At 40.1% G+C, this 27,094-nt stretch overlaps 3 protein-coding genes across 3 annotated transcripts in view; all 3 read right to left on the reverse strand.

Moving 5' to 3' along the window:
• Positions 1 to 1,117: 1,117 nt before the first annotated feature.
• Positions 1,118 to 3,931, reverse strand: LOC113027373 (E3 ubiquitin/ISG15 ligase TRIM25-like). The gene is made up of 2 exons (XM_026176991.2): positions 3,035 to 3,931; positions 1,118 to 1,249 (listed from the first exon to the last, which is right to left on the reverse strand). The coding sequence occupies exons 1-2, from the start codon at positions 3,832 to 3,834 to the stop codon at positions 1,240 to 1,242; spliced, it is 810 nt and encodes a 269-aa protein (XP_026032776.2). The 5' UTR covers positions 3,835 to 3,931; the 3' UTR covers positions 1,118 to 1,239.
• An 825-nt stretch (positions 3,932 to 4,756) lies between these two features.
• Positions 4,757 to 8,140, reverse strand: LOC113027372 (tripartite motif-containing protein 16-like). The gene has a single exon (XM_026176990.2). The coding sequence runs from the start codon at positions 7,504 to 7,506 to the stop codon at positions 5,968 to 5,970; it is 1,539 nt and encodes a 512-aa protein (XP_026032775.1). The 5' UTR covers positions 7,507 to 8,140; the 3' UTR covers positions 4,757 to 5,967.
• Positions 8,141 to 10,769: 2,629 nt separating this feature from the next.
• atp8b1 (ATPase phospholipid transporting 8B1) overlaps positions 10,770 to 27,094 on the reverse strand; it is a 36,826-nt gene continuing 20,501 nt past the window's right edge. Inside the window, exons 3-30 of the mRNA XM_026174493.2 lie at positions 26,505 to 26,602; positions 24,423 to 24,536; positions 24,228 to 24,326; positions 23,889 to 23,950; positions 23,703 to 23,775; positions 22,796 to 22,866; positions 22,216 to 22,298; positions 21,947 to 22,105; positions 21,631 to 21,719; positions 21,111 to 21,301; positions 20,907 to 20,991; positions 20,435 to 20,558; positions 19,888 to 19,931; positions 19,578 to 19,734; positions 19,306 to 19,494; positions 18,252 to 18,364; positions 17,998 to 18,162; positions 17,737 to 17,848; positions 17,523 to 17,598; positions 15,882 to 16,014; positions 15,583 to 15,711; positions 15,337 to 15,493; positions 15,024 to 15,247; positions 14,297 to 14,380; positions 13,832 to 14,077; positions 13,500 to 13,638; positions 12,871 to 13,001; positions 10,770 to 12,377 (exon numbers count right to left, since the gene is read on the reverse strand). Of these exons, the coding sequence (XP_026030278.2) occupies positions 12,141 to 12,377; positions 12,871 to 13,001; positions 13,500 to 13,638; positions 13,832 to 14,077; positions 14,297 to 14,380; positions 15,024 to 15,247; positions 15,337 to 15,493; positions 15,583 to 15,711; positions 15,882 to 16,014; positions 17,523 to 17,598; positions 17,737 to 17,848; positions 17,998 to 18,162; positions 18,252 to 18,364; positions 19,306 to 19,494; positions 19,578 to 19,734; positions 19,888 to 19,931; positions 20,435 to 20,558; positions 20,907 to 20,991; positions 21,111 to 21,301; positions 21,631 to 21,719; positions 21,947 to 22,105; positions 22,216 to 22,298; positions 22,796 to 22,866; positions 23,703 to 23,775; positions 23,889 to 23,950; positions 24,228 to 24,326; positions 24,423 to 24,536; positions 26,505 to 26,602 (3,584 nt within the window). The 3' untranslated portion in view covers positions 10,770 to 12,140. The remainder of the gene's footprint in view (positions 12,378 to 12,870; positions 13,002 to 13,499; positions 13,639 to 13,831; positions 14,078 to 14,296; positions 14,381 to 15,023; positions 15,248 to 15,336; positions 15,494 to 15,582; positions 15,712 to 15,881; positions 16,015 to 17,522; positions 17,599 to 17,736; positions 17,849 to 17,997; positions 18,163 to 18,251; positions 18,365 to 19,305; positions 19,495 to 19,577; positions 19,735 to 19,887; positions 19,932 to 20,434; positions 20,559 to 20,906; positions 20,992 to 21,110; positions 21,302 to 21,630; positions 21,720 to 21,946; positions 22,106 to 22,215; positions 22,299 to 22,795; positions 22,867 to 23,702; positions 23,776 to 23,888; positions 23,951 to 24,227; positions 24,327 to 24,422; positions 24,537 to 26,504; positions 26,603 to 27,094) is intronic.

Below are 27,094 nucleotides of genomic sequence, written 5' to 3' on the forward strand. Positions count from 1 at the left end.
ATTAATAATGCTGGCTGTTCTCACTGGTGGCGCTGATTCTTCACTGAAGTGAGAATTATAATGAAAGCAAAGCTGAGAGAGACAAATGCAGTCATGCAGTGACATCAAGAGGGTGCAAACAGTACTGCTCTATTTAAACGCAGGCTGCTGCTTATTTCAGTGGTTGCACTCAGGTCAAGACACAAACATGCATTTATAAACCTTAAACACTGCTTTGTCAAAAGAAATATATGTACAAATCAATGAAATATGAACAAAATAATGTAAGATACCAAAAACGCATATCTCTCTTATAACTGCAGATATCGGTGACAGTGTCTTCCATGATGGCTATGACAAAGACCTTTATATCTTCCAATAGTTAGAATTAGTTAGAATGTTATTTAAAATGAAAACTCAGTCATACATGTGATTGGTGATGGTGATGTACCCTACTGCTTGCCCTGTGACAGACTTGCAGCTCTGAATGGACTGATGGATGAAATTCACATATTTAGGGAGTTTGTTATTCCTGTGTTTACATTTCAGTTTGACCAGAAATTTTCAGAGCTCTTTTTATTTTAGGGCACCATCATATTTGGAACTTAAATAAAGGAAATGCATATATAAAAGTGATTAGAAGTGTCATTTCAATTGAATCCAACCAAGATGTATACAAATGCCCTTTCCCATTCTTGACAGTAAACTTTAATCAGTGTAATATTTTTAATTAGAGACGGAGAGCTGTGGAGCAGGGGGGCTAGCACTAGAAAATCACGTTTCTATGTTATCATATTTTACAGTTTACATCCAATTTATAAACTTCAAGATGACATAAGTGAGTGTGTTTAACAAAAACTCAATTAGTCCAAAATAAGAAACTAATCTTTACAATCTCATCTAATGACTGCGGTCTACTTGAGCTCAACTACAGATCCATAACCAACAAAAAATCCTGCATAGAGCGGCTGAGTGAATGTTGCCTGCACTCTGTGGAGGAGAGTTATGTCGTCAGAAACACTGTAGAAGGACAGAGTACCTGCACTGTGGTCCAGATACACTCCAGTAGTGGAGGACTGACATGTGGAGATGTGAGTCCTGATATTGTCATGTCTAAATTCAAATTTATCTCTTATACTATATAGCGCCCAAGATGTGTCATCATTCCCAAATCCATAAACTGGTAGTCTGTTTGTGTTTGTGACTGCTACTGCAACAGTCCTAGACCACGTCACCTCCCAGTAACACTGGCCAGCACAATTAGGATCTCCTGAAAGAAAAAAAATGTCTCATTTCAGCAGGTTATTTAAAAAAAATTTGTTTGTGTACTATGTTTTTGTAGTGCTATGTTTTTGTAGTGCTTTTTTCTTGCTAGCAGATATTAAAATCTCACTTTCTGTGTTTGGAACCAGTGTGATATGTTGTGAATATTTTAAGAATTCCTCTCTAGTTGTGTGTTCTCTTTGTGACGGTGACTGATCACAGTCACTCACTGTTGCTGATAGCTTGGTCCATTGTCCTTCGAGTATGTCCTGCGTCTTTTCCCTGATTTCTGACAGAGAAGCTGTCACATCATCAAAGTTACACAGAGGGTGAATACTGATGCTGGGTGGCTTCTCACTGAAAGTCAAGCTTGGCTGTGAGGGATACTTTTGTAGAAAGGTGATGTAATCCTGCATGTGACAGAGTTGTTCCAACTCAGATTTCTTCTGTTGTAGATCAACAGTCTCCTGCTTCAACTTTTCTTGAATCTCTGTAAGTCGACTCACCTCCTTTTTTTGCTTAGATCTGATCTGCTGCTTTACAGTTTTTTCTGATTGCTTAAGCACATTTTTTGTAACTATTGGCTAATTTTGCAAAACTCTTCACACAAATAAGAAAACCTGTCACCCAATTATCAAAACATTGTAGTTCTCTTGCAAAAGCAAACACAGCTAGATTAACTCTTCACACCTTCGTAAAAATGGTGTTTCCGTATCAAACAGTACACACAAGCCATCATCTACTAAGCACACAATGCGCCAACTGCACACTGATGGTATGAATACAAAACACATCTGGCTTTTGCTTTCTCTGTGCACAAGGTAGGCTATGTCAGTTTGAGCTCATACTTCTGTCATAGATCCATAAGCATAGAGGGATCCAAACTTCAAGTACTGGTGTTTATTCAAACACATCAAAACAAACACAAGTGTTTATTTCCAAGTATAGGATTATTTGCAATCGCCATAATGACTATATGGGTTACTTGGTCTGCAGTGAACATGCTTCCTCTGCCCCCAGCATCTGGTCATCTAGCAATTCTGTAAAGTAACAATTTCAGTATTTTTACATCAATGGTATTGGTGTGTTTCTCATTGGCATATGGCAGTGCTACAAATCTTTGTGCAAAGTGACTGTACTAACCGATTCTCATTTCAAGATGTCCTTATGGTGCTTGCTACAGTGTAGCGGCTCAGTTTAGGCTGGACCCGTTGGCCAGCTACCCTCAGGGTCATTCCACGGTTGATTACATGGTCCACTATTGTAGCTCTGATGTCATCAGTAATTCTATTTCTTACTCTTCCTACCCTTCCTCTCCCCCCTCCTCATTTTCCTCTCCCCCCTCCTCATTTTCCTCTCCCCCCTCCTCATCTTCCTCTTGCTCCTCCTTGTCCTTGTCGTCCTCTTCATCCTACTTCTTCACCTCCACGTCCTCTTCCTCGGCCTCCTCTTCTTCTCACTCTTTCTGCTCCCTCCATTGTACTCCGCACACACAGCTTACCTGTATTATAGTGCTTAGGCAGATTGCAAAGTGAACGAATTATCTAAAAAAGTTTTCACATGTGAAAGTGTGCCAGACAGTTGGCAAGTTAGTGTTAATGATAGCCATACATGTGTATACTTTTGCTAGGAGTGTGTTGGAAATTTGGTAATTGAGTGTTGTGCAGTGAATTGTGCCTACAGTTTTGCAAACTCAGTGAGTGGTTTTGCTATAAGTCTGAATAGTTTTAGAGATTGTGCTACAGGAATCACAGTTAGTGTTCAAGCATTCAGAAAAAACTGTAAATCAGACCTTATTTTTTCTAGGAGGCAGATAAGCTCTGTGAAGATTATCTCACTGTCCCTTACAGCTTTATCTGCAGATTGACTGATGGCCTTCATTTTCTGCTGAAGAACCCACATGTGTTTATCTTGGTCCTTAATTCTCTGCTGGATTTTCTCCTGACACACCTCGAGCTCTCTCTGCTTCTCACTCATTTCTTTTGCAGCTGAAACTGTGTCGTGGCCTTTATGTTCATCCATGGAGCACAGATAAAAGATACACTGCTGATCAGTGCGACAGAAAATCTTCATAGCTTCATTGTGATGAGAGCAGATATTGTCCTGAAGCTTCTGGGAGGGGTCCACCAGCTTGTGTTTCCTAAAGGCGGGGGATTCATAGTGAGGCTGGAGGTGCTGCTCACAGTAAGAGACCAGACACTGCAGACAGGACTTGACAGCTTTCAGCTTTCTCTCAGTGCAGACATCACAGCTCACATCTTCAGGTCCAGCATAGCGGTGAGTAGCAGGAGCAGTTTGTCCAGTCTTCTTCAGGTCCTCCACTAATTCTGCCAACATGGTGTTTTTCCCCAGAGCAGGCCTCGGTGCAAATGTCTGTCTGCACTGAGGACAGCTGTGGATGTTCTTCCGATCCTCTTCATCCCAGTGGATTTGAATACAGTTCATACAGTAGTTGTGTCCACAGGGAATAGTTACCGGATCCTTCAGGAGATCCAAACAGATCGAACAGCAGAGTTTGTCCTGGTTTATCTGGGCTCCTCGCTGCGTCATTTCACCTCTGAGAATGCGATTGTGAAATAGTTTCACTTTCATCTTACCAGAAAAACAGGGCTGAGCTGCAGTTATTTCATTTCAGCTTCTAACACGCACTGACTGGCATGTCAGAGCACAGCATGCCGGTTACACTCATCTTTAAACTTGCAGATCTGTGATCAGGGCAGGAACAGAAAACACCTGAAATGAATGGGACTGACTTTTCTATATAACAGGAATGAGGGGGGAGGGGCTAATTCCTTCCTCATCAAACAAAGGTCAAAGTTTGTCAAGAGTGTGTGTTTGAGAGTAAGAGCACAATAAGCTTAGCAACTTAGCTTATCTGTGACTGAACTGCACCAATTTCATTGTATCATGAGTTAAAGAGGATTAAAGATTAGTCTTATGACTGAACAGATGCCACTTCCAAACTTATAGAACTAGCAGTTATTGTGTGGGTGAGGTACACTTGTACCTCACAATTCATTATTTTCACTTAAAATTTGCTATCCGCGATTTTGTTCACCAACACAATTCATTCATTCATTTATGCATCCATTCATTTTCAAAATATTAACATTTTACTTCATCTTTTAAATGTTATATCTTCTTCAAAGTGGCCTTTAAAAGTATAAGTTATATTATTATATTATCTGAAAGCAAACACTGAGCTAGAACTAGATGGCTCTGCAGTCCCATTGTCAATCACGTCCTTTATTTCAGCATTAAGATACTTTCTTCTCTCTGGACGAACCTGATAAAACATCTAATTGTCGAGGAATCCTCCACGTCTGTGTCATGTTGGATGTTTATTCATTTAATGTACATATTTAATGCCTTTAACTACTTAAATCACCTTCAAAGTTAATCAGGCCTTACCGATGCACATTTGCTCTCCTGCTGTTTTTAATTCACAGCTTTTACCCTCTCGAAACACTTTAATGAACATCAACAGGAACACAAACAGAAAAAAAAGATTATATGCATTCAAATAGTACAAATTTTATTTATGTTAAAGAAAACCAAATCCCTAGTCAGGTTTCCCACAGCAACAATAACTGTGCACTGTATATTATTTACATCAGCAGTATTTTCACAAACAAATAACTTTAAAACCTAAAGTTACATTAAATTGAGCAAACCTAATTTACTCAGTCTTAATGTTTTAGTACAGGTGTACCCCATGTTTTTGCAAAATGAGAACCCAATGTGGAAGAAAAGGCTGAAAAGAACAAAAAGAATAAGTATTTCCAGCACTCAGATGATGTGAATTACTAAAAAGATAAAAAGGCCCAAAAGTTATAAGCTAACTAGGAAAAACACCAGTGCAAATCAATCAATAAGAGCCAGGCAGACAATAATAATAGAGGGAAATTGTCCCGAGTATACAAATCAGAAATCCACAGGCAAGGTTTATGAAATATGAAATAATTAGAACGGAGAAAAGAAACACAAATCAGCAAAGCAAAAGCAGAAAAAGAAACACTGGAGAGAAGGGTAAGCATGAACACAAACAAATATTAGTTTACAAATGAGGAAACAAAACCCTGATTCACAGATATTAAGTAAACCCCAACACCCTAACAGATACAGTACCAATCATTGGTTGGGCAAGTTTAATTATAATAATAATACATAAAACAAGCTTCTGCAAATTTGTTCTAAACAAGTAAATTTCCTAACAGAACATCAATGGTGGTAGAGAGATAGTTTAAAGGGAAATTTCTAATCATCTTGATCACTCATAAAGGTTCATTTGTGGTTTAATTTTCCTCTTAGTGGACTTTTGATTTATCCCAAACGTAGCATATTTGGTAGTAGGGATACTTTTCTGCACAGTATGGCATAAAAAGCTCCACATGTTGTTCTTTAGTAATGGGGTCATTTTTATACTCCTGGTATAAAACATGGAAAATAACTGAAAAAGAAAATTAAATAGTGTTCCCCACTATGACTGTATTTAACCTTTGACTGGTTCTGCAGCTATATATGTGGACAATAGCTGTGATAAATTATGTCAACACTAAGACATGTTCAAATAACATTTGAATGGCAACCAGCTGCTGACAGTATTATGGTGTAAAGCTTTTATTCTATCCTAGTAAAATCTACAATAAGAAACGACTGATTACAGTAGGTGCATCGTAAAATAACACTACACAGAGTGACACAGTTACTCTTTCTCCTGCCCATCTATTTGAGTTCACACAATTTCAGAGAATTACCACAACCATAAACACTGAGTCCAGCATAGAGCGGCTGACTGAATGTGGTCTGGACTCTGTGGAGGAGAGTCATGGTGTTAGAGATCCAGTAGAAAGACAGAACACCTGCACTGTGATCCAGGTACACTCCAATTCTAGCAGACCGAGGACCCGAGATGGTGTTGCTCATGCTGTTGTGAATAAATTCAACAGAATTTTCTAAAGCCCAAGATCTGTCATTGCATCCAAATTCACTTTCATCTCCTGTTCTGCTAATGTCCTTGTATGTGACTGCAACTGTAGCACTAGCTGGTCCCATCTCCACCTCCCAGTAGCAACGTCCAGTCAGGCTCTCTCTGCTCAGAACCTGCTGTCTTTGAGTGAATCTGTCTGGATGATCAGGATACAGCTGTTTTTTTATCGTCAATCTAGCTACTCTGTTGCCTTCAGATAATATCAGCTGTGGGTGTGCAGTGTTTAGATCCAGTGTGATTTGACGTGAATACTGCAAGAAGTCAGCTCTGGTCTTGGGTTCTGGCTCCGGTAGGAGTAAAAAATCCGCACTGGTCACTTTAAGTGAGATCTTGGTCCACTCAAGTTTAATAGTATTCTCGAGTTTCTTTCTGACCTCTGATACAGCTGCTGTTACTTCATCAAAGTAACACGGTGAGTGAATATTGATACTGGGCGAGTTTGTGGATTCACTTAGAGACGACAGAAGAGGGTAACTGTGTAGGAAGTGGATGTGATCTTGTGTGCATGACAGCTGTTCCAGCTCTGTCCCTTTCCTCTTCAGTTCAGCGAGCTCCTGCTGCAGCTTCTCCTGTAGCTCCCCGACTCTGTTCAACTCATTTTTCTGCTTAGATCTGATCTGCTGCTTCAGATTGGAGCTTCTTTTTTTGATGAGTGAAACAAGATCCTCGAAGACCTTCTCATTGTCTCTCACAGCTTTATCAGCAGACTGATTGATCGCCTCCACCTCCTGCTGAAGCACCTTCACGTCTTTCTCCTTTTCTTTAATTCTCTGCTGGATGTTTTGCTGACTCACCTCGAGCTCTCTCTGTTTCTCTTTCCTTTCTGTTGAAGCTGGGACTGTGTCGTGGCCTTTATGTTCAACCTTGGAGCACAGACAACAGATACACTGCTGATCAGTGCGGCAGAAAATCTTCATAGCTTCACTGTGATGAGAGCAGACATGGTCATCAAGCTTCTGGGAGGGGTCCACCAGCTTGTGTTTTTCAAAGGCAGGGGATTCATAGTGAGGCTGGAGGTGCTGCTCACAGTAAGAGACCCGACACTGCACACAGGACTTGACAGCTTTCAGCTTTGTGTCAGTGCAGAAATCACAGCTCACATCTTCAAGTTCAGAAGAAGCGCTGACTGAAGTCTTCTTCAGGTCCTCCACTGACTCTCCCAACATGGTGTTTTTCCCTAGAGCAGATCTCGGTGCAAAGGTCTGTCTCCACTGAGGACAGCTGTGGGTTTCCTTCTGATCCTCTTTATCCCAGTGGATTTGAATACAGTTCATACAGTAGCTGTGTCCACAGGGAATATTCACCGGATCCTTCGGGAGATCCAAACAGATCGAACAGCTGAGTTTGTCCTGGTTTCAGTGGGTTCCTCCCTGCGCCATTTCACCGGTCAGAGACTATGATTGTGAAATAGTTTCACTTTTGTCATACAAAGAAACAAAACTGACTCTCATTCCTTCTGTTCACATGCACTGAATGGGGTTTACGTGCACACCATGCTGGTCACACCCATCTGTAAACTTGTAGATCTAAGTATAGGAACAGGAAACATGTGGACCGAGTGGGAGTGTTTGTTTGGAAAGCAGGAAGCTTATTTCTCTGTGTTACAAAGATCAGTGTCCGTCTGAACTGAAACATCTGATCTGAGTGAAAGTGTGTGAAAGAAACAGATTAAAGACTCATGGACCATAACTTATTGCTTATTCAAGATTAACCTTCAATCTTGTTATTATTCGCACTTAAAAGCGATCATGTATGAATCTCTTCTTATTTCTCAAATCGGTTCATATATTTTATCCAAAAATCTTTGTACAATATTCCAAAATAACAAAGCTAAAGGATTTTTAATTAAGCTCTACGTTAAAATGTTTTAAAGCAGGAATAAAAAGTGACTTTCCCGTTTTACTTGTGTAAAATTTTAAAGACAAATATATGAATACAAATGTAAATAACCACCAAAAGATTTCATGAAGGTGAAACTGAGGACATTTCCCTCCTTAAATAATATCCTTTTCAAAAAATGATTGCATTGAATAAATGCATGTAACTATAGAGGTAATGAGTAATGGTAAGTATGTATGTGTATGTATGAAATGCCCAGCATGGGTGCTTGTAAAGGTTTGTGCAATATGTTGTAAAAAGAGGCATGTAACAAAAACATGTTGGCAACAGCCTCCCAGAGAGAGTGTGTGTGACAGATGATATACTCCCGTCACTCCCACCTTACAGGTGCAGCTGGATACTTTAACAATCTAACCCAAAACACAAAGGTGACAATAGCAGTGCTACAAGGCCATCACACTCCCACCAATAAAAATATGGCTTAGCTAGCCATCTACAAAGCTGGTTTAAACTTTTGAACTTCCTTCATCTCAGCCCCATTTCTTCCTATAGAGGCATATGGAAGCAGAAAGAAGTTAACATTTTACCAAAAAATTGAAAAGAATAGTACCGAGACACAGCCCTCGATAGTGCATCAGCCAAAACATTGTGTGCACCTTTATATGTTGAACATCGAGATCATATGACTGAAGAAGGAGGCACCATCTCATAAAACGTTGGTTGGGATTCTGAAGAGAATGAGGGAATGTGAGGGGAGTGTGACCTGTGTAAACTACAACCTGCACCTACAGCTTGATGCATGCTCAATCACCCCAGTAAGAAAATCCCAAAAAGTTGATTCTGTTCATCTGGACATAGCTTTGTCAGTGGCAGAAGTGCACCTACATACACTTCAAAATGTTGTAGAGTCCATATTAAACGCGATGCTCAGACTGGACAGACCTGCCCTTGCAAAAGAGAGAGAATACAATAACCTCAGTTTTATCTGAATTTAGCAGCAAGAATATACAGGTCATCAAGATCTTTATGACATTCCTGCAGTTTGACTAAGCTGGGGATCCTTGTTTAGCAGTGAAAATGTATATTATCCCTTCAAATGATACTGCCTAAGGAAAGCATATGATGTAAACAGAACCTGTTCTGGCACTAAATCCTGTGGAACTGCATATTTAACAGTGTGTGAAGAAGACGCTGTTAAGCACACACGCAGGCTATATCCCAATTCAGGGTCTGCAGCCTTAACGGTCCACAAGGGCAGCGTACTCAAAGACCGCTAAGGCCGGAAGTGCGAGGCTTGTGAAATGGGACGGTCTAGCCTCCGTCGCGCTGCCCAGGTTGCCTAGCAACCATGATACTAACAGCTGGAAACGTTTCATACAGCTTTGTTTGACAGAAATGAAGGAGAACATAATTTGTTCATTTGTTTGTTTGTTTCTACATGCGCTTTGATCATTCTCTGTAAGATTAAGCTCAGCTAATGAACGGCGTATATTTTAAAGTAAAGGCTTTAAAACCAAGTTAGTACAAACGTCACTAATGTCACATAACTTTGCCGACATGTGGCCAACAGTAATGTTTAATGTTCTTCGTTATTAAACATTTGCACATAAATAAGTGACATAATATTCAGTACATACTTAAAGTTTTCTCGGGCGCCCCTCATCCGCCGTTTTTTTTTCGGAAAAATTGTCCACACCCACCGCCGCGCTATGCATTCTGGGATATGTTGGGCCACGACGAAGTCTACACCCCCACGTCCTTAAAATTCAGGGAAAAGGAGGACGCATTTGAGGGCCGCATTTCGAGCAGCCTTCGAATTGGGACAGCCTTCGTTGTGTTGCTGTGATGTAATCGGCCTTAAAATGCGGCCTTTAAGGCTGCAGACCCTGAATTGGGATACAGCTACACACCATCCATTTCCAGGAACAAATAAGAGTCTATTAGATAGGAGTCAAACCATCTTATACTGACAGCATGGTCTAATCGCTGAGGTCTAGCAGGACGAGCACAGAGAGCACTATGATGAGCTCTGAAACTTTTCAAATAAGCCATTCATCTGAAGATGATCTGTTAGCTGTTTGACAACTACTCTTTCAAGAATCTTTGAGATGAGACGAAGGTTGGAGATGTATCGATAATTAGGTAAGAGCTGTGTCAACTGCTGGCTTCTCAAGTCATGGTTTAATTACGGCCTTTTAAAGGCCTGTGGCCTTTAAAAGAGATTATTGCTTCTCAAACATGGTGGTAGGATTTCTTTGAGCACTTTAGAAGGGATGGGTTCTAACAGACGTGTTGACTGTCTGCGGGAAGTAATGGTTGAAGTTCACTCAGAAAGCTCAGTCAGAGAGACACTAAATAAATATCAGTGGTATTGAAGGTTGCTGTATGTAATGATAGATTTGTGAGATGATTATTATTTGATTTGTGAATAAATTCATTAAGTCATTACTAGTTAAGGTTAAAGGAAGACTCAGCTCAACAGAGCTTGGACTAAGAAGATTGCTTATACATTATCTCTCTTGTAAGAAAGCACTTCTGCCAGGAAGACACCTTCATTAGAACAAAGTTGAAGTACTGGCAGGAATCTGTTTTTGACCAGTTTGGGAGGGTGAGAGACTGCAGAAAAGAGGAGCATAGAGAAAACAAGAGGTAGGCAATACTCAAATTAAAATTTAAATAAAGACACATTTCAGATTGCTAAATGTGCCCTTGGCTTTTATTAACAACCACATGATAAAACACCATCATACATCAAAGACCATACTGCTGCTTTTACTTAACAGCAGTCCTGATCGACTATTCCATTCATTCAGGAATAAAAAGACATCATCTGTGGACAGTAACACTAGCATGAAAAAGATACAGTAACAGTCAGAACAGGAACTATCATCAGTCTTGGCTCCTCAATATTCTAAACCTGATTAGAGGACTGGAAAAAAAAAACCTTTTCTTTGGGTTGATTGTAAACAAAATGAAACAAACATACACATACACACACATACCCACTCACACTAAGATAATTCTCCTGTTTGAACCTAAAGAACATGTAAGTTAACTTGGAATAATTTGTAAAAACAGAAAGGAACGTACAAACTAGTAAAAGTTAATCAAATGAAGATAAACCGACAAACCCTTGCTCTATTTCTGAAGTAAGCTCTGAAGATTGTTGGAGGAGGAAAGTGTGGGTTTTTTTTTTTTAATGTAAGGCACCGAACAAAACAAGGATCCAACTTGGAAAGAGGTATTTAAAAGATTTCAAGCATGAAGTACCTTAATTTAGTGATTACTCTAAGTACACCTGGTTTGATGCTGCAGAGGAGAAAAGATCACCATTCACATCTCACTGTTAAATTAAGACACACTTTATAACATCTGACCACCCTGCATTGCCTAGCATAGTAACGTCCCACTATTATGTAGAATAAAATATTAAAAAGATGATGTCTTGACTTGTTTAACTTTAGCCCACTAGCTTAATGTGAAGGTAAATCTTTGGAGGTCAACGAATGGAAATCAAACTAACCGATGCTTTAGTCTGACTTAATGCAGTACAGATTAAATATTATTCTTATACTTTTAACGAAAACACTAATATGTCAAGTGTGCTGTAGACACAAGGCTAAAACTCAAAATCAAAATTATTATATTAGTGTTACAGTACAGAAAGACTTAGCAGGGATAAACTGACTAAAAATAAAACTCTTTTAAAATCCTGAGTTAAATAACATTGTCAGTCACACAGATGCTGCGTGACCTCAGACCTCATAATGACGGTCGTTTTCGGTGAGCTTCTTGCGCTTTAGTATTTCAACAAAGTTTGTGCATAGAGGTGCATCTGGAGGCGGGGAGTCTAGGTCACAGACAGGAGCGAAAAACAATTTAGAAGAGTTTCATTTAAGAAACTTCAGGAGAGCTCATTTTCTTTTATTCCCTTCTGGCATGCTCAGAATACCTTATAAGGAAAATGTTCTTAAACTGCAATAGAATAACTAAGTGCTCTTTGCACTCCCAAATATTTACAGCTCCCCCTACTGCAGTTTTGCTCCGTCTCAGACTCAGACCCGCCCCTTCAGATGTTTTCGGCCTCTCTCCGGGGAATCTCCCTGATGCTCTCTTGAGGTCCACCATGTGCCCGTGGGCGCCGTCGAAAGCTCTGCCCAGATGCAATAAGGTCAGCGTAGCCTTGGGCGTGAGAGAAGGCGTATGCAGATCGCCGGGAACGCCGGCCTCGCTGGAAGGGCGCTGGCTTTTTCTTATCGTCATCTTCCTTCAGCTCCATCTCGTATTTCTTTCTGTTTCTCTGGACCTAAAGGACGATTGGAAATAAGCCGGTAATATATGAAGCAGAAGGGTCCATGGAAATAAAGTAGAAAGTCATAATGGAAAGAAGAAATCAATTTTACTTCAAAAGATGGTCAGAATACAGCCTTAAAAGCAACTTGTAATTACAAAAGAGCGCTTGCATATTCTGCAATACAGCCGGCACCCTAATGATGCTGTGTAATTGTAATGTAAGAATGGTGGGTTAGGATAATCTATGCTACAGCCCTGCCATCAATGTTAGGAAATAAAGTTGTGGCCAGAATTAGTAAGTGATAATCATACATTTAAAGCAATGCATGAAAGAAACAAAAAAACAAAAAACAAAGCTATGTTGTTTTATGTTTATTAATATATTTATGTATGTCAAGCATCTTATTGCCCATCACCCAGGACTCCCCCACCTTCCCTGAGAGGGTTCAGGCTGATGGGTCAGAAAATGACCAGCAGGCTTGTTGCTGCACTGGCAGAGGTCTCACCTTGTCTCCTACAGAGGGCCAGATGGTTTTAGAGAGAAACTGGATGCAGATGACAGGCAGAAGGCTGATGCCCACAGTTAGGATGATGGTTAACCACAGGTACGGCTGGCGTAAAGCATTTGATGCTACCCCTATAAACACAACATATAAATACACACACACATGTTAACAGAGAAATGAAGAATGAGGGGTTTATGTGGGGACCTTCAATACTTGGACATGATTCTCATTGGGTAAAATTATTAGTAGAAGGCTATTGCATTCATGCTAATGAAAATAAAAAGCCTTTTGTCAAAGCCTGACTTACTGACAACTTGTAGAGGATTTAGCAGTTAAAGAGACTTAACTTTTCTTGACAAACAGCTGTAAGGAGTGTCTACACTGAAAGCTACAAATGAATGATGAAGTTGCCTTAATGCAATTATTGTTTAATATATCAACAAGTAATTTGTCAGTGATATTGCAGCTTCAGCTGGCCAGAGATCCCCTAGGAGCGATTTAATCTGAAGCAGGCTTTAAATTGGAGGCCAACCAACACAGGAATTTTAGAATACGTCATCAACCCTTATTGGCTTTTTGAATAACAGTCAGACAAACCGCTTAAATTAGTGAAGCTGTGGTCAACTAACCTGTGAAGGTGAAAACTGAGGGGAAGATGACATGGATCCCAGCACTGTGGATGTCAAACATGACCCCAAAGTAGATGGCTATGCTGCCCAGAACTGCAAAGCAGTTGACAAAAGTCCAGTAGGAGGTATCTAAGGAGATCTGACAAGACAGGAAGGAGAAAAGACAGACAGGATATTTTACATAAAAGCCATTACAAATATCAATATTCTTGAGTAGCTCCATATTTTGACAACATCAATACTTCAAATAAGTCACAAAATCCGAATTATAATTCCTAAAAGCAAAAACTGAAAATTTATGCACTGCACATGCTCAGAAATTTGTAACCAACCTGCAGATTCACGATAAAAATCAAGGACGAGGCAGCAACGACAGCAAAGGACTGATAGTCTGAGGGGGCTTCTCCGTCTTGCCCCATGGTTTGCAGGAAGGCTCCATAAGGTATGAAGAAGATGATGAGTGAGACGAAGATGCCGTGGAACAAGCTGATGAAAAAGTTTTTGTAGTTAAACAACGTCCCCTGCTGACCGGGAATGTAGAGTTTGGGGAATTTTAAACTCAGTCTGTCGTTGACATCCTACAACAGAGAAAGAAAGAGAAGGTTTCAAGAAATTTTAAGATTAAGAAAAAAATATCTACTGAAGAATGACTCAACTAAACTCTGTCTTTGTGCCATGAAATTATGAGAAAATTATGAAGAAAAAAAAAAAGCTACCGGTATTCATAATTAGTTTTTACATTCATGCAGGATACAATAGCCCTCTTTTCTTTGGTCTACAACAAATTCAGCTTTTACCTGGTCAAGAAGTCCAACAAGTAGAACAGGCAAGCTGCTGTAAGCCAGATTGTAGAGTGTGATAAACCAGTCTTCAAAGGTGATCTGCGGGAAGGAAAAAACAATCATTTATCGTCTCTGTTGCTGTTCAGTATTATCTGTCACTGAGTGTGTACTTTAGAAGTAAAGCACCACAAATCTGCACTTCTCACTGCACAACCTAATCCAAAGCAATCATGCTACTTAGTGGGATGAGGAATTGAAGATGTAGGAGAGACGTCTGCAGTATCATAATCTTGTTCTTGCCTCTTGTGCGACTGGAGCATTCAGATGTATGCACCGTTAAAAGTATTCTTTTAGGTGTTGCTCAGTAAAAACCTTTGAAGGTTAACATTACGACCCCTTAGGCAAAAGGACCAAGGTACAAATTTAGACATTAAACCGAGAAGTTGATGTTGACTAATGGAAATTAGGTTGTGTGTGTGAAAGGCGTTTTCTGTGGATGTCTTCCAGCAGGAGAACATTTACTCTCTGCCATGTTTGAACATGGATTAAAAATTCTACAGAAATGAGCTTCAGTGTTTTGTGTGGGAGCTACTCACTACGTTTGCAATTTTCACAGGGTTAAAGTACATGTTATAATGGGCAAACTCCATGAAAAGTTAGTCTAATGATGGCTATGATACTACAAACATTCCCTTCTTTTCAGAATAAAATCAAAAGGGATGACTTTCACAGTGCTGCTGACCTGTGAGGAGTATCCGTTGAAAAAGGAGTACCAGAAGTGGACCAGAGTGAAGGCAAAGTTCTTGAAGAAGAAGAAACGCAGGAACTTGCACATTCGGATGTAAGACCAACGCCCGTGCACCAGCAGGAGGCGCTGCAGGTAACGGAACTGAGCAAAGGCGTAGTCGCTGGACATGACGGCCTGCATCCCCTCCTGACCGCTGATACCGACACCGATGTCTGCAGCTGGAGGGAGAGCGGACGGGGAGAAATCTTAGAGCAGATTCGTAGAATCTTACACACTTGGCGTGAGCACAGTTAGCTTGTGTCCTTACTTTTGATCATATTGACGTCGTTGGCTCCGTCTCCGATGGACAGTGTCACAGCCTTCTTGTACTTCTTCACCAAACTCACCACATTAGCCTTTTGTTTCGGTGTTACACGGCAGCAGATGACCGCCTCGCATTCACAAGCCATATCCACAAAGTCAATCTACCGGTAGAGAGAAACATTTCACTGGATTTAATATCATGAAGACAAAAATTCTTCGTACTCACAATAATCAAAGTTTTTTGTTAAACCTGTCTCATCTCTTTCTCCCAATCATCCATCGGCTGTCCGTCCTGAGGGTTGCTTGGAGGTTGACGCCTCTTTAGACGCAGACGACGCAGACGACGGCGTTTCTTCTTCTTTTCATACAGAATTTCATTCTGAAAAGAATAAAGAGAGTAGATTAGTATGTAAACCATGCAGGGAAACCGTATTAAAGGCAATATATTACATTTATCTTTAGACTATAACATTGGCTAGGCTTTTTAGTACTACCAATTCATCTTTTATAGTAGCTTTAATTTAGTTTTGGTTTTTGAAGAAAGCTCACCAGCCATCCTCCAGTGATGATGAGAGCATTTTTGTTTGATCCGGGAAAGAAAGGCTCGGCCGTTTTCTTTTTGCCTCGACGGTAAGCTTGAGGGTCATCCCTTCTGCTGGCCTGACGTCTGGTTAGCTTCTCACTGTAGACACACAATACAGGTGATAACAGTGCTCAATTGCAACACAGTTGGGCCATAAATAGTATAAAAGATGGTTGGAACACTTTAAATATGAATGGAAACAGAATGCAATGGTTTCATTTCACTGTTTTCTGATGTTTTGATGGCGATGTGTCCAATCATCAAGTTATTTTCTTTTTAACATGTAACTTGATGATGGAACACATCATCATCATCAAGTTACATGTTAAAAAGAAAATTTTACATCTGTGATGGGGACCAGGTGGTGGTCCCCATCTTTAAGAAGGGGGACCGGAGGGTGTGTTCCAACTACAGGGGGATCACACTCCTCAGCCTCCCTGGGAAAGTCTATGCCAGGGTGCTGGAAAGGAGAGTTCGTCCGCTAGTCGAACCTCACCTCACCTATGGCCACGAGCTGTGGGTAGTGACCGAAAGAACGAGATCGCGGATACAAGCGGCAGAAATGAGCTTCCTCCGAAGGGTGGCTGGCCTCTCCCTTAGAGATAGGGTGAGAAGTTCGGCCATCCGGGAGGGGCTCAGAGTAGAGCAGCTGCTGCTCCACATCGAAAGGAGCCAGCTGAGGTGGTTCGGGCATCTGACAAGGATGCCCCCTGGGCGCCTCCTGGGTGAGGTGTTCCAGGCATGTCCCACCGGGAGGAGGCCCCGGGGCAGACCCAGGACACGCTGGAGAGATTATATCTCTTGGCTGGCCTGGGAACGCCTTGGTGTTCCCCCGGATAAGCTGGAGGAGGTGGCTGGGGAGAGGGAGGTCTGGGCATCTTTGCTTAGGCTGCTGCCTCCGCGACCCAGCCTCGGATAAAGCGGATGAAGATGGATGGATGGATGGATGGAAATTAATCTAACCTAAAATAAAATTAAAAAAAAAAAAAAAAAAAAAAGAAGAGGCCCCTCTTCTGTGGAACCAGCTCCCAGTTTGGATTCGGGAGACAGACACTATCTCTACTTTTAAGATTAGACTTAAAACTTTACTTTTGCTAAAGCATACAGTTAGGGCTGGACCAGGTGACCCTGAATCCTCCCTTAGTTATGCTGCAATAGGTGTAGGCCGAGGATTCCCATGATGCATTGAGTCTTTCCTTTTCAATCACCTTTCTCACTCACTGTGTTAATAGACCTCTCTGCTGAATCACATTTGTTATTAATATCTGTCTCTCTTCCACAGCATGTCTTTATCCTGTCTTCCTTCTCTCACCCCAACCGCTTGCAGCAGATGGCTCCGCCCCTCCCTGAGCCTGGTTCTGCCAGAGGTTTCTTCCTGTTAAAAGGGAGTTTTTCCTCCCCACTGTCGCCAAAGTGCTTGCTCATAGGGGGTCATGTGATTGTCGGGTTTTTCTCTCCATGTATTATTGTGGGGTCTACCTTACAATATAAAGCACCTTCAGGCTACGATGTTGTGATTTGGCGCTATATAAATAAAACTGAATTTAATTGAGTCTGCAGGGACAGTCCGCCTTGGGATGTCGTTTGCAATGTTCTTGTCAACCTACTTGACATCATCTCCGTAGTGGATCTCCATGTCGTCTGTCAGAAGTGAACAGGAATATCCGATGTTCTCTGCCGTTTCTGGGGATAAATTATGAAGATTAAAACACGAGTTCAGATTCAATTCATCCAAATTGTTACTTTAACCAGCTCAGGCATGTCGCTGTTATTCATGTGATACAGGTGTTTTATTTCTTGTGCACTTTGGGGTGATGGTACCTTTCTTATCTCCAGTCAGGACCCAGATCTTGATGTCTGCTTTAGCCAGCTTGGCAATGGTTTCTGGAACTCCATCCTGTAGTTTATCCTCAATAGCCGTTGCTCCAATTAGCTAAATGCAAGAGAACTCGTTACTAGCTGTAACGGGAGCTTCTTGCTTTAAAATCCGATAGATTTTTAGCAGAAGAGATTTTTTAATTAAAACATTCAAATGAAGTCTACATGTATATAGAAACTAAAGCGTAGTCATTTCCCACTCACCATCAGGTTGTTCTCGATCTGCTCATACACAGCATCCAGGGCAGCTTCGCGGTCATTCATGGTCACCTGGGCCTCTTTGTGTCTCCTGGACCAGGCTTCGAACTCTTCAGCGCTGATGTCTTTGTAACACAAGCACAGTGTCCGCAAGGTCTCGTTGGCAAAGACCTGATAACATGAAAATGTTGACTTTGTTTACTCCTGAGAGAAAAAGACAGCATCTGGCATGCTGCAAATGAGATTAAACAATAGCTCACATCAAGAGCAGTCTGGGTGGTTTCCTTATGTTTGGAGCTGGGGGAGAGACGCTCGTAAATGACAGTGTCTGCTCCTTTACAGTAGAGACGAATACGGCCATCGGGAAACTTCACTAAAAAGACAGTACATAGAAAGATCAGCGGTAATTAGACAGAAGTCTCAGTGAGTTAAAAAGTCAAAAGTAGCAGGTCCAATCTGTCCAGTCTAAATAGCTTTGATAATATTGCTCTTATTTGTTTTAGTTATTTCTATAAAAAGACCGTAGTCATAGTGACGTTTGGAAACCTTTTTTGAAATTTGTAATTTTTGCCAGTTTGCAAAAAACAAAAACAAACAAACCCTGTTTTATTTTCTATTTCACTTTAAATTAAAAATAAGAATTTAGAGAAATAAAACTATGAATGAAACTATTGACTGAGACCATAAAGTCATCGGGAACCTGTTTGTTGAAATCAAAGATATAAGTAGGGTCATTTCCTTTAGATTTCTAAATGACCGCACTTCTTTTTGCATCCAGAGGTGCTGCCGCCTGCTGACAACTAGAAAGAAGGTGAGTCACAGGTTTCACTTTTTAGGCCCTGAAGCAATATGCCCATTTATATACAATCTATATTCCTTACACTATAAAAGGATGGCATGTGGTGCAGTAGCGACGGTTTTAGCAAGATCTGGATCCACGTCCAGGTAATGCAGCATCCACACATATTGAAATTACAGAATATGTTTAGGATTAACTACGTATGCATTTATATTAAAGATTGTCCAAAACAAGTAAAACTGTTCAAATACTTTTGAGTTCTGTGCCAGTTGTGCATTTTGAGTAGAAACATAATAAAATCCTTCCATGATTTAGTGAAGACTTGATTTATTCAGTTTTTAGGTGGCATTTCATCAGTTTTTCATTCATTGCGCATCCTTCAGTAACTTGGTACTTTGTTTTGTTTCTGTTTCAAAGTTTGATGGGTTTTTTTCCCTTGCAGCTTCATGTGTATGCAGATAACTGTACATCTAAAGAAGTATTTAAGGACATTATGTCAGGCTGTGTGCTCGTACAGATGATAGACATGCGCTTGCGGTCAGAGTTGAAGTCGAGAAGCGCCAACATTTCGTAGGTCATCTCCTGATCCATCTCCCTGATGGTCATGGTGTCCTGCGTACGAGACAGAAACACGTAACCAAAGTTCCTGGCAGCCGTGACCAGGGCGCCCTCATCAGGAGACGCTGCCTGGTATACGAGATCATCTGAGAGGACAGTACAAAAGCAGATGTCAGTACCTGCAGTCTTCTTTTTAAATAGGACCTATATTATGTGACTGTAGGATTACCGTCTTTGTGCTCCACCATGACGGTGTGGCAGAGGGAGAGCAGTTTGAAGAACTCCATGGCATCTTTATCCTTCTTGGATCGGACATGGGCAACCAGGGAATTATCTATGAACTGGAACTTCTTATCAGCATAGCGGTTCCAGCTCCAGTCCACCAGCTGACATAAAATAGAAAAAGGTTTTATGACTTTCCATTTTCCTGGGTTTATAGGGTTTTTTGGGGACCATTTTTACAGATTGCTGAAGATCGAACTGACATTTAATTTGTTTCTACTCATGAAAATTCTTTCAACTCATTATTTAGATTTTACCTTTCCTCGTTCCAGTGACACACCCTCAGCAGTAGTTGGATCACCTGTGGGGAAAAAAACCAAAGACAACCCCCCACAAAACAAACTTTTAATGCCAAAATTACAAATCCACAGTACAGCAACTGTCAAAAAACAAAAAACACACTGAAAGACAGGAATGAGAGGTTTTAAATAGAGTTGATACAGGACCCAACAATTTACTTAACATATTTTCCTAGATTCATGTATTTGTTTCATTTTCTGCTTTAATTTGCATTTGATTCGATCTTTTAACTCCCTCAAAGCTGTGCCACAGGCCACTGATCAGGAAACTGCTGCTTTTCTTTTGTTACCATTAATCAAAAACATGTATTTGGCACAAACTTCATTGCCGGTAGTTATGTGCCATTATTACCTGTGTAGCTTAAAGTTTGGGTAACTTTAAGCTAAAAACCAACACCGGAACATCACAGGTGGCTTTTCTTTGGGGGGGGGGGGGGGGGGGTATGTAAAACTCCCATTCCTGAATCTTATTTTTTCCTTGTGTGAAACAAAAACTCCTCAGTACCATAATTGCGTCCAGCGATGGTGCACTTCTTGAACTGCATGATATTCTGCGTCAGAGTTCCTGTCTTGTCGGAGAAGATGTACTGGATCTGACCCAGCTCCTCATTCAGGGTGGTGGTCCGAGCCTGCAGACAGTTAAAGGAGTTTATGCAGCAGAGCTGTAGTGATCAACTGAGGGTGGAAAATCTGCCATTTTCACAAAATAATCTCCAATTAAAAAGGTCTGGTTTACCACAAAACAGCATATATTCTTCATTTATGTCATATGATTTTGGTTTGGTACAAAAAAAACGAAACACTCCCACAAATACTCTTCGCCTGTTTAAACGTCATTATATTCTTGAATACCGGAAATGGCCATTTAATTGAGGGGCAACACTCACAGGCCTTCAACAACATACAGCATAAAAGTGCAGTGAAAAAAATCAGTTAAAAAAGATAATTGAAAAACAAACATGCAAGTGTTAATGTACCTTAGCTGGGGTGTCTTTTTCTGCAAAATACATCTGCAGGTCCCAGTTGATGAACTTACTCTGGCCCAAGCGAATCACCTCCACGCTGTAGACAAAGCACAAAAACTTTTATTTGGTGTACTGTTGAACACACACAAATCTGAAAGTGAGCACAAAACGCATTAATATAATTGTTTTCACTTAATTTTGTCTGGCTTTATGTACCTGACATAGAGCGAAATGGGCACCATGGTGTTGAGAACGATGATGTATCCCCAGAAGCTAAGGAAGCCTCTGTAGCCGGGGGTCTGATCTTTGCCATCGAACAGATACCAGGCCTTGGTGCCGATAGCCTCATACCAGTATGTGTGACCAATAGCCAAACCCGCGGACACCAGGATGAGCAGTGCAAAGATCTATGGTGAGGAGTAACAGAGAGACACCAAATAGCTGTTGAGAAGACTTCATATACTACTTGTATGGCTTGACTTACTTATTGCAAATGTATTGTTTAAGTGTCAGTGCAAGAAATTTGGGGGGGGGGAGACCTCAAAACATATTCAGAAAAAGCAAACATCATCAATAGCATATTTGCATCACTTAAACAGAAGCCTTCAGGAAGATTGGGCTTACACATTCAGTCATACAGGCCAACATTTACCTCAGTCTGTGGCGAGGAGGTGCATCAGATAATAGATATGAAAATAAATATACACTGTGTGTTAAAATGGTGATTGAAGCTTACTGTGTAAACCATGTAGTTCATCAGTTCATCAATTTTGGTCCTCTTGAACCTCGTCTTGCCACCATTTTTCATGATTTTGGTATCACCTCCTACAACAAGAAGTCAGTAAAATACGTTCATTATTTTAACCTTTACAATCAAATTAACCAAACTTTTGAAATACCAATGTTTTAAGAAGAGGAACTGCCAAACTACAACACAAGAAAGTACAATCTGGTATTGAGTTAGAAACAAAAACCAATAACACACACATTTATATTTAATTATTTATATACTTTTTAAACAAACAACAACAACAACAACAACAAACACACACCTGCAAAGATGACCAGCCCATGACACCAGTCAGTGTTTCTTATCTTGCAACCTCGGAGCAGCATGTTGTCCAGTTCCAAAGGGTAGCGCTCCCTGTCCCACAGCATCATCCCCGTAAACTTGTCAAGACGGTTGTTTGGCTCCTCGCACTCGATCAGGGCTACGGGACAGAAAAAAAGGCGTTGGTTCAGAGAAATAAAATAAGAAATAGCTTGTTTCTGTAAGCATGATTCAAACTGAATGAGTGTGTTGTGGTGATCCAGTTCTTACCATTGAAGTCAGCGAGCTGATGATCCTCCTGAAGTCTTTCATCAGTCACTCGAAGTCCCATCCTAAACTTGAGGTTGGTTTCGCTGCAACGGGAAAACAATATATACACAAAGACCTGAGAACTGATTCCAACCCCGTCTGGGAGAATGATTAAAAACAAAGAAAAATCCCCAGATCATTTCTTTGTTTTTGCAAAAAATAAATAAATGATTATGATCTTGTTTGTATCACTTTCTATTTCATTTCATTTCTATTCCCATTCACTGTAAACACGTTCTATTGGAGGATCTAACTGCACCACATATACAAGTATCTGTTTGATTTAAAGGTGTTCCCTCTTAAAAGCAGAACGCGTTCACACACCAGAGCAAAGACTGTTTGGTTCTTAGAAAAGGCTTTTCAAATTTGCTCTTCTCTTCTCAGTTAGTAATTTGTTGACTGAACACTTGGGAAAAAGACTGATTAAATAGAAATTCCTCAAACACAGTACTCTACTCCAACAGTCCATTGCATCGTTTGTACAGTTTAACCTAATATATGGTGATAGCACAGTACATGGCGTTTTCCCCCTCTTTCTTACCCGTCGAGTTCAGCTGTTTCAACATAACACAGGCTGTTTGGGTTGGAGCTGGACAACAGCAGGAGGTCAGCCTACAGAGTGAAAAATATATATATAAAATATCTGAAAATATAAACATTTGAGTTTTCAAATTTATAAAGCACTCAAAGGATTCAAGGCACACATCTGCGATTTCTTAAGACTTTCGCTTTTGCTCAAAACTAAATGATCAATCAGCTAATATTTTAAGTTCTGGATTATGCAATGCTGTATCATTTTATTCAGCTCATTTCTTTATACCTAGCAGATGTGGATACATTTTAATCCAAATACATTTGATGAGTGGAGTGCCTCCAGGATCGATCAGGAGTCCCTTTTAAGTAAAGTATAAAGAAAATGACTATACACTGAAGATTATATTTTTGTAAACGTATGTAGATGACACATTAGTTTATGTAACAGTGAACCTCATAATGGCCTCAGCATGTCCCTCTAAAGTCCATTTCCCATGTTTGAGTTTTCTTCTGTACCTTTTCTCTACAGTTAAATATATATAAAAATGGATGCAGCTGTTTGATGTTACCCATTAGTTTGTGAAATCTCAAGTTAAAACTGAGCACTGAATTTACTACATCATGAAAGTCACTGAAACCACACACACATCCTGGATAATGCTTTCTGATTCTAACGAAGACTATTATTTTAAAGATTACATCAATTTAGTGAGGTTATTGGTCTTCACGTAATAATATTTCATCTTAAAGTCCCATAGCGCTAAAAAAGTTGAAATTCAGTTCACATCGTAATAGGGATTTTTGAAGGAAATAAATTAAGTGTGTGCTCATTATGTGAGCTTGTTATGGCTGATTTAAATTAAAACTAATGCAACCTTGTAGGAAAAACCCCCACTTTGGGTGAATTATCATACCGGAATAAAGTCATTTTTCTTGAGACGAACCACATCTCCAACCTGGATTTCCCTCCACTTGGCCTCTTGAAACCTGAAGCAAAGAGAAAAGCAAAAAAAAAAAAAAAAGAAAGGGAAATGGGTTTTGTTTTGTTTTTTTAAATTGATTAAAAAAAAAAAAAATTTGATAAGCAGCTTTCTTCCAACCTGCCATTTAGTAGAACCTCAGACTTCCTGTTGTTGATCTCGTTGTCCATCCTGTGGCGTGCCTGAAGGAAAAAGACATAAGAACATGAAGAATAAAACAATCAAAAACTATGCAGAGTAGCTGTAGGAGCATCCAGTCAACTTGAACCTTTTCCTCGTTCTTCTACAAAGGAAACTGAAAATATATCGCTAGGTTTTTTTTGAACTGATTAAAACAATGCTGCATGTTGTTTTGCCAAGATGAACAATGAGAGTAAGCAAGTTTGCACCTGAGGGCCAAGTCGAGAAGACAATGACAGAAGAATTAACCTCGCATGTCTTCCAAAGACCAAATCTTACCAGATCGTCCACCAGATCTTTGATAGCGGTGATTCCAAGCACGATGACCAGGGGAATCAGAGTAGTATACCAGGGCAGAGTAGAAATCTCTGGAATAATCTAAACAAACAAGACATTTGGTGGCACTCACTGATCCCCATTCTTTGCAAAACTGTCAGTCATAAAACAGATAATGCATAGAAGTAATATTTATACCTGTAGGATGAGCAGAGCCAGGAAGTAGACATTGGCTACTCTCCTAAACTGCTCATACAGATTCAGGGGCAGAAAGGTCAAGAAATTGTACTTGTACGTCTTAATGGCATTTCCCTGCAGAGAAAAGAAACAAACAATTTGCTTACTTCTCTATTCCAAAAAAACGAGTCATTTTAAACGCAAGAGCTTATTTTGGCAGCTTATTTAAAAACAACTTGATTTCAATTCTACTACAAAAGTAAATTCAGACTAGGCTTGAAGACTACATGTTTATGATAAAGCAAGAGTTATAAAATTCTCGATTCTGGTTAGAAAGACAAAGATGCTCTGCAGAAAGTAGGGTTGAGAAATTGTAAACTTATCATGCTGTCAGTACTGAGCTGATGCTGTGTTTCATTTACAGATAACCATCTAAACTCTGCTTATTACACCTGGTTTCCACTGAGCAAGACACTGAAGCTCTGCCACTGTGGGAGAGCTCAGAGTTTGATTTCACAGAGGGCAGACTCTCTTCTTACTGGTGCTGAATGATAAGAGCTGGCTCAGGGCAGATTCCCCCAGCTGGTGTCCAATGGGGTGATGGACATTGTTCTATCTGAGGCTATGCTTCCATTCTGTATCTGTGTTATGTTGAACCTTCACATAAATATCAAAGCAAACAGAAGCAGTTAGCCAAAGATTCTAGTCTGGAACAGCGGATTGCTTTTTAGACTAAGACCTGCAGGTGAAGCAGGTTTTTTTTGTTTTTGTTTTAATAAAAATTCATTTTCTGTTGCAAAATGTCATGGGAGAAAATGGGAAAGGTTTCCAAACTTGTCTTATTCAAGCTAGTGATCTCAGTCATCATCAATATGAGAAAAAAGAAGTATTTCCTCAGGAATATGTCCAGTTCTTTGAGAAACTACATACTATTAACCACTTTTATAGCAATTAACAGTAAGAAACGCACTGACGTTTTGGCATCTTGCTAGTCTGAAGCATTCAGGTTTTTATTCACGCCATAACACAATCTTGTCTCGCAGCCACAGGACTTGGGCATTATAAGTCAACCATAAACTCCTCTTCATGCCGAAGTATTATAGAGCTACATAAGAACCAATCCATTTAAGATTTTACCATGCCCACACACATCAATGAACTCTAGAAGCTACTAAATCATGGTGCATACTTGTGTTTTGCTTTTTTTTGTTTTTGTTTTTTAATTTACAGGACTGCACCTGTTTTTATTAAGACGTCAAGCTTTTGGCATCTGTTTACTACATGCATTAAATGTGAACTTTTTCAGAATATACTTGTACTTCTTTAGATTAACACACAAAAAAATATGGCGTCATCAACAGGTTATTATGCAGTGGTATTGATGTAATTTATTTATAATGTAATTTATGACACTTTAGCACCACCGGGCAACGCTATGTGGCTTCAATTATATAGTAGAGAAGGCAGCATATCCATTTTGGGCAGCTAATACCAAAACAATCTAGAGATCCACAGAACTACAGAAGAGCTACGAGTATTTTTAAACATCTCCTGGCATCAGGATCTACCGTATCTGACTGTGTTTGCTGGTGAAAGAAAGGCCGCCCCAGCAGGGTGATCAGGTTTCAACCTTGACAAAGGCCAGTGACACGAAGCATAAAAATCTCTTCCGTGTTAACCGGCTGTCAGAAGGATAAACCACACAGCCAGCAACAACTACTTTAAATGGTTTTCCACATGAAGGGAGACAAATTTAACAAATGAACTGTGTGATGAACAAAAGCTGTACATAAATCAAAGAACAAGATTTTCTCATTTGACTCCAGTGTAGCACGCCCAACCCTCATCGAGTTACATCCACCTCATCCCATTATTCATCTACAGTTCCATTCATAACTGAACAGCGTACAAAATAAAAACGTCATATTTTATAAAACACCCTCTCAGTGGGATGCCTGATGGAAAATACACACCTGCCCTGGTATTTGTTTAGGGTGTGCCATGTTCAGCTCTATATGCTGAAGGTTTGGTTTACACCACAACCAACAGTCAATCTGCAGATAAGTACATTAAATGGCCTGCTGACGTAATGTCTAAACTTACAGAGTATTTGCTCTTCTTTATACACAGAAAGACTTTTTTCTTAAACTCTGGCAGCTGGTGATAGGGTCGGTCATTGGCTTTCACTTTCCAGGTGACGTCTGCGAAACAAGAAGAAAAAAAGAAAAAAAAGACAGTGTTTTAAAAATATACCTAATGTTGATGAAGTAAACTATAGAATAAATAACATGTCTGTTACTTATATACTCTAGAAAGTTAGGCTAAAACACAGACTGTATGTGAAAGATGGATGTAATCAACATAACTTCACCCACCAGTTAAATTAAAAACAAGAAGAAAAAACCCCCCAAAAAACAGAACAACTCAATTTTCCAAAGTAAAAATCAAACAAACAAGAAACTAGAAATGTCTTGATGCATGCTCAATCATCCAGGTAAGTAAATCCAAAAAGATTGATTCTGTTCATCTGGACGTAGCGTTTTGTGGGAGAAACGTTTCGTCACTCATCAAAGAGACTTCTTCAGTCTCAGCTGACTGCAGGTTTCCCCTTATAAAGAGTACATGTGCACAATATCTGAAACCAGCCAACTGAATGAACAATGGGCTGGGAGGTCAGTTCCTTGATCATAAAT

This window comes from Astatotilapia calliptera, chromosome 7, assembly GCF_964374335.1.
Source record: "Astatotilapia calliptera chromosome 7, fAstCal68.1, whole genome shotgun sequence".
Classification (NCBI taxonomy): domain Eukaryota; kingdom Metazoa; phylum Chordata; class Actinopteri; order Cichliformes; family Cichlidae; genus Astatotilapia; species Astatotilapia calliptera.

Coding starts and splice junctions, on each gene's coding strand:
- LOC113027373 (XM_026176991.2), bottom strand. CDS start 3,834: ATGAAAGTGAAACTATTTCACAATCGCATTCTCAGAGGTGAAATGACG.
- LOC113027372 (XM_026176990.2), bottom strand. CDS start 7,506: ATGAACTGTATTCAAATCCACTGGGATAAAGAGGATCAGAAGGAAACC.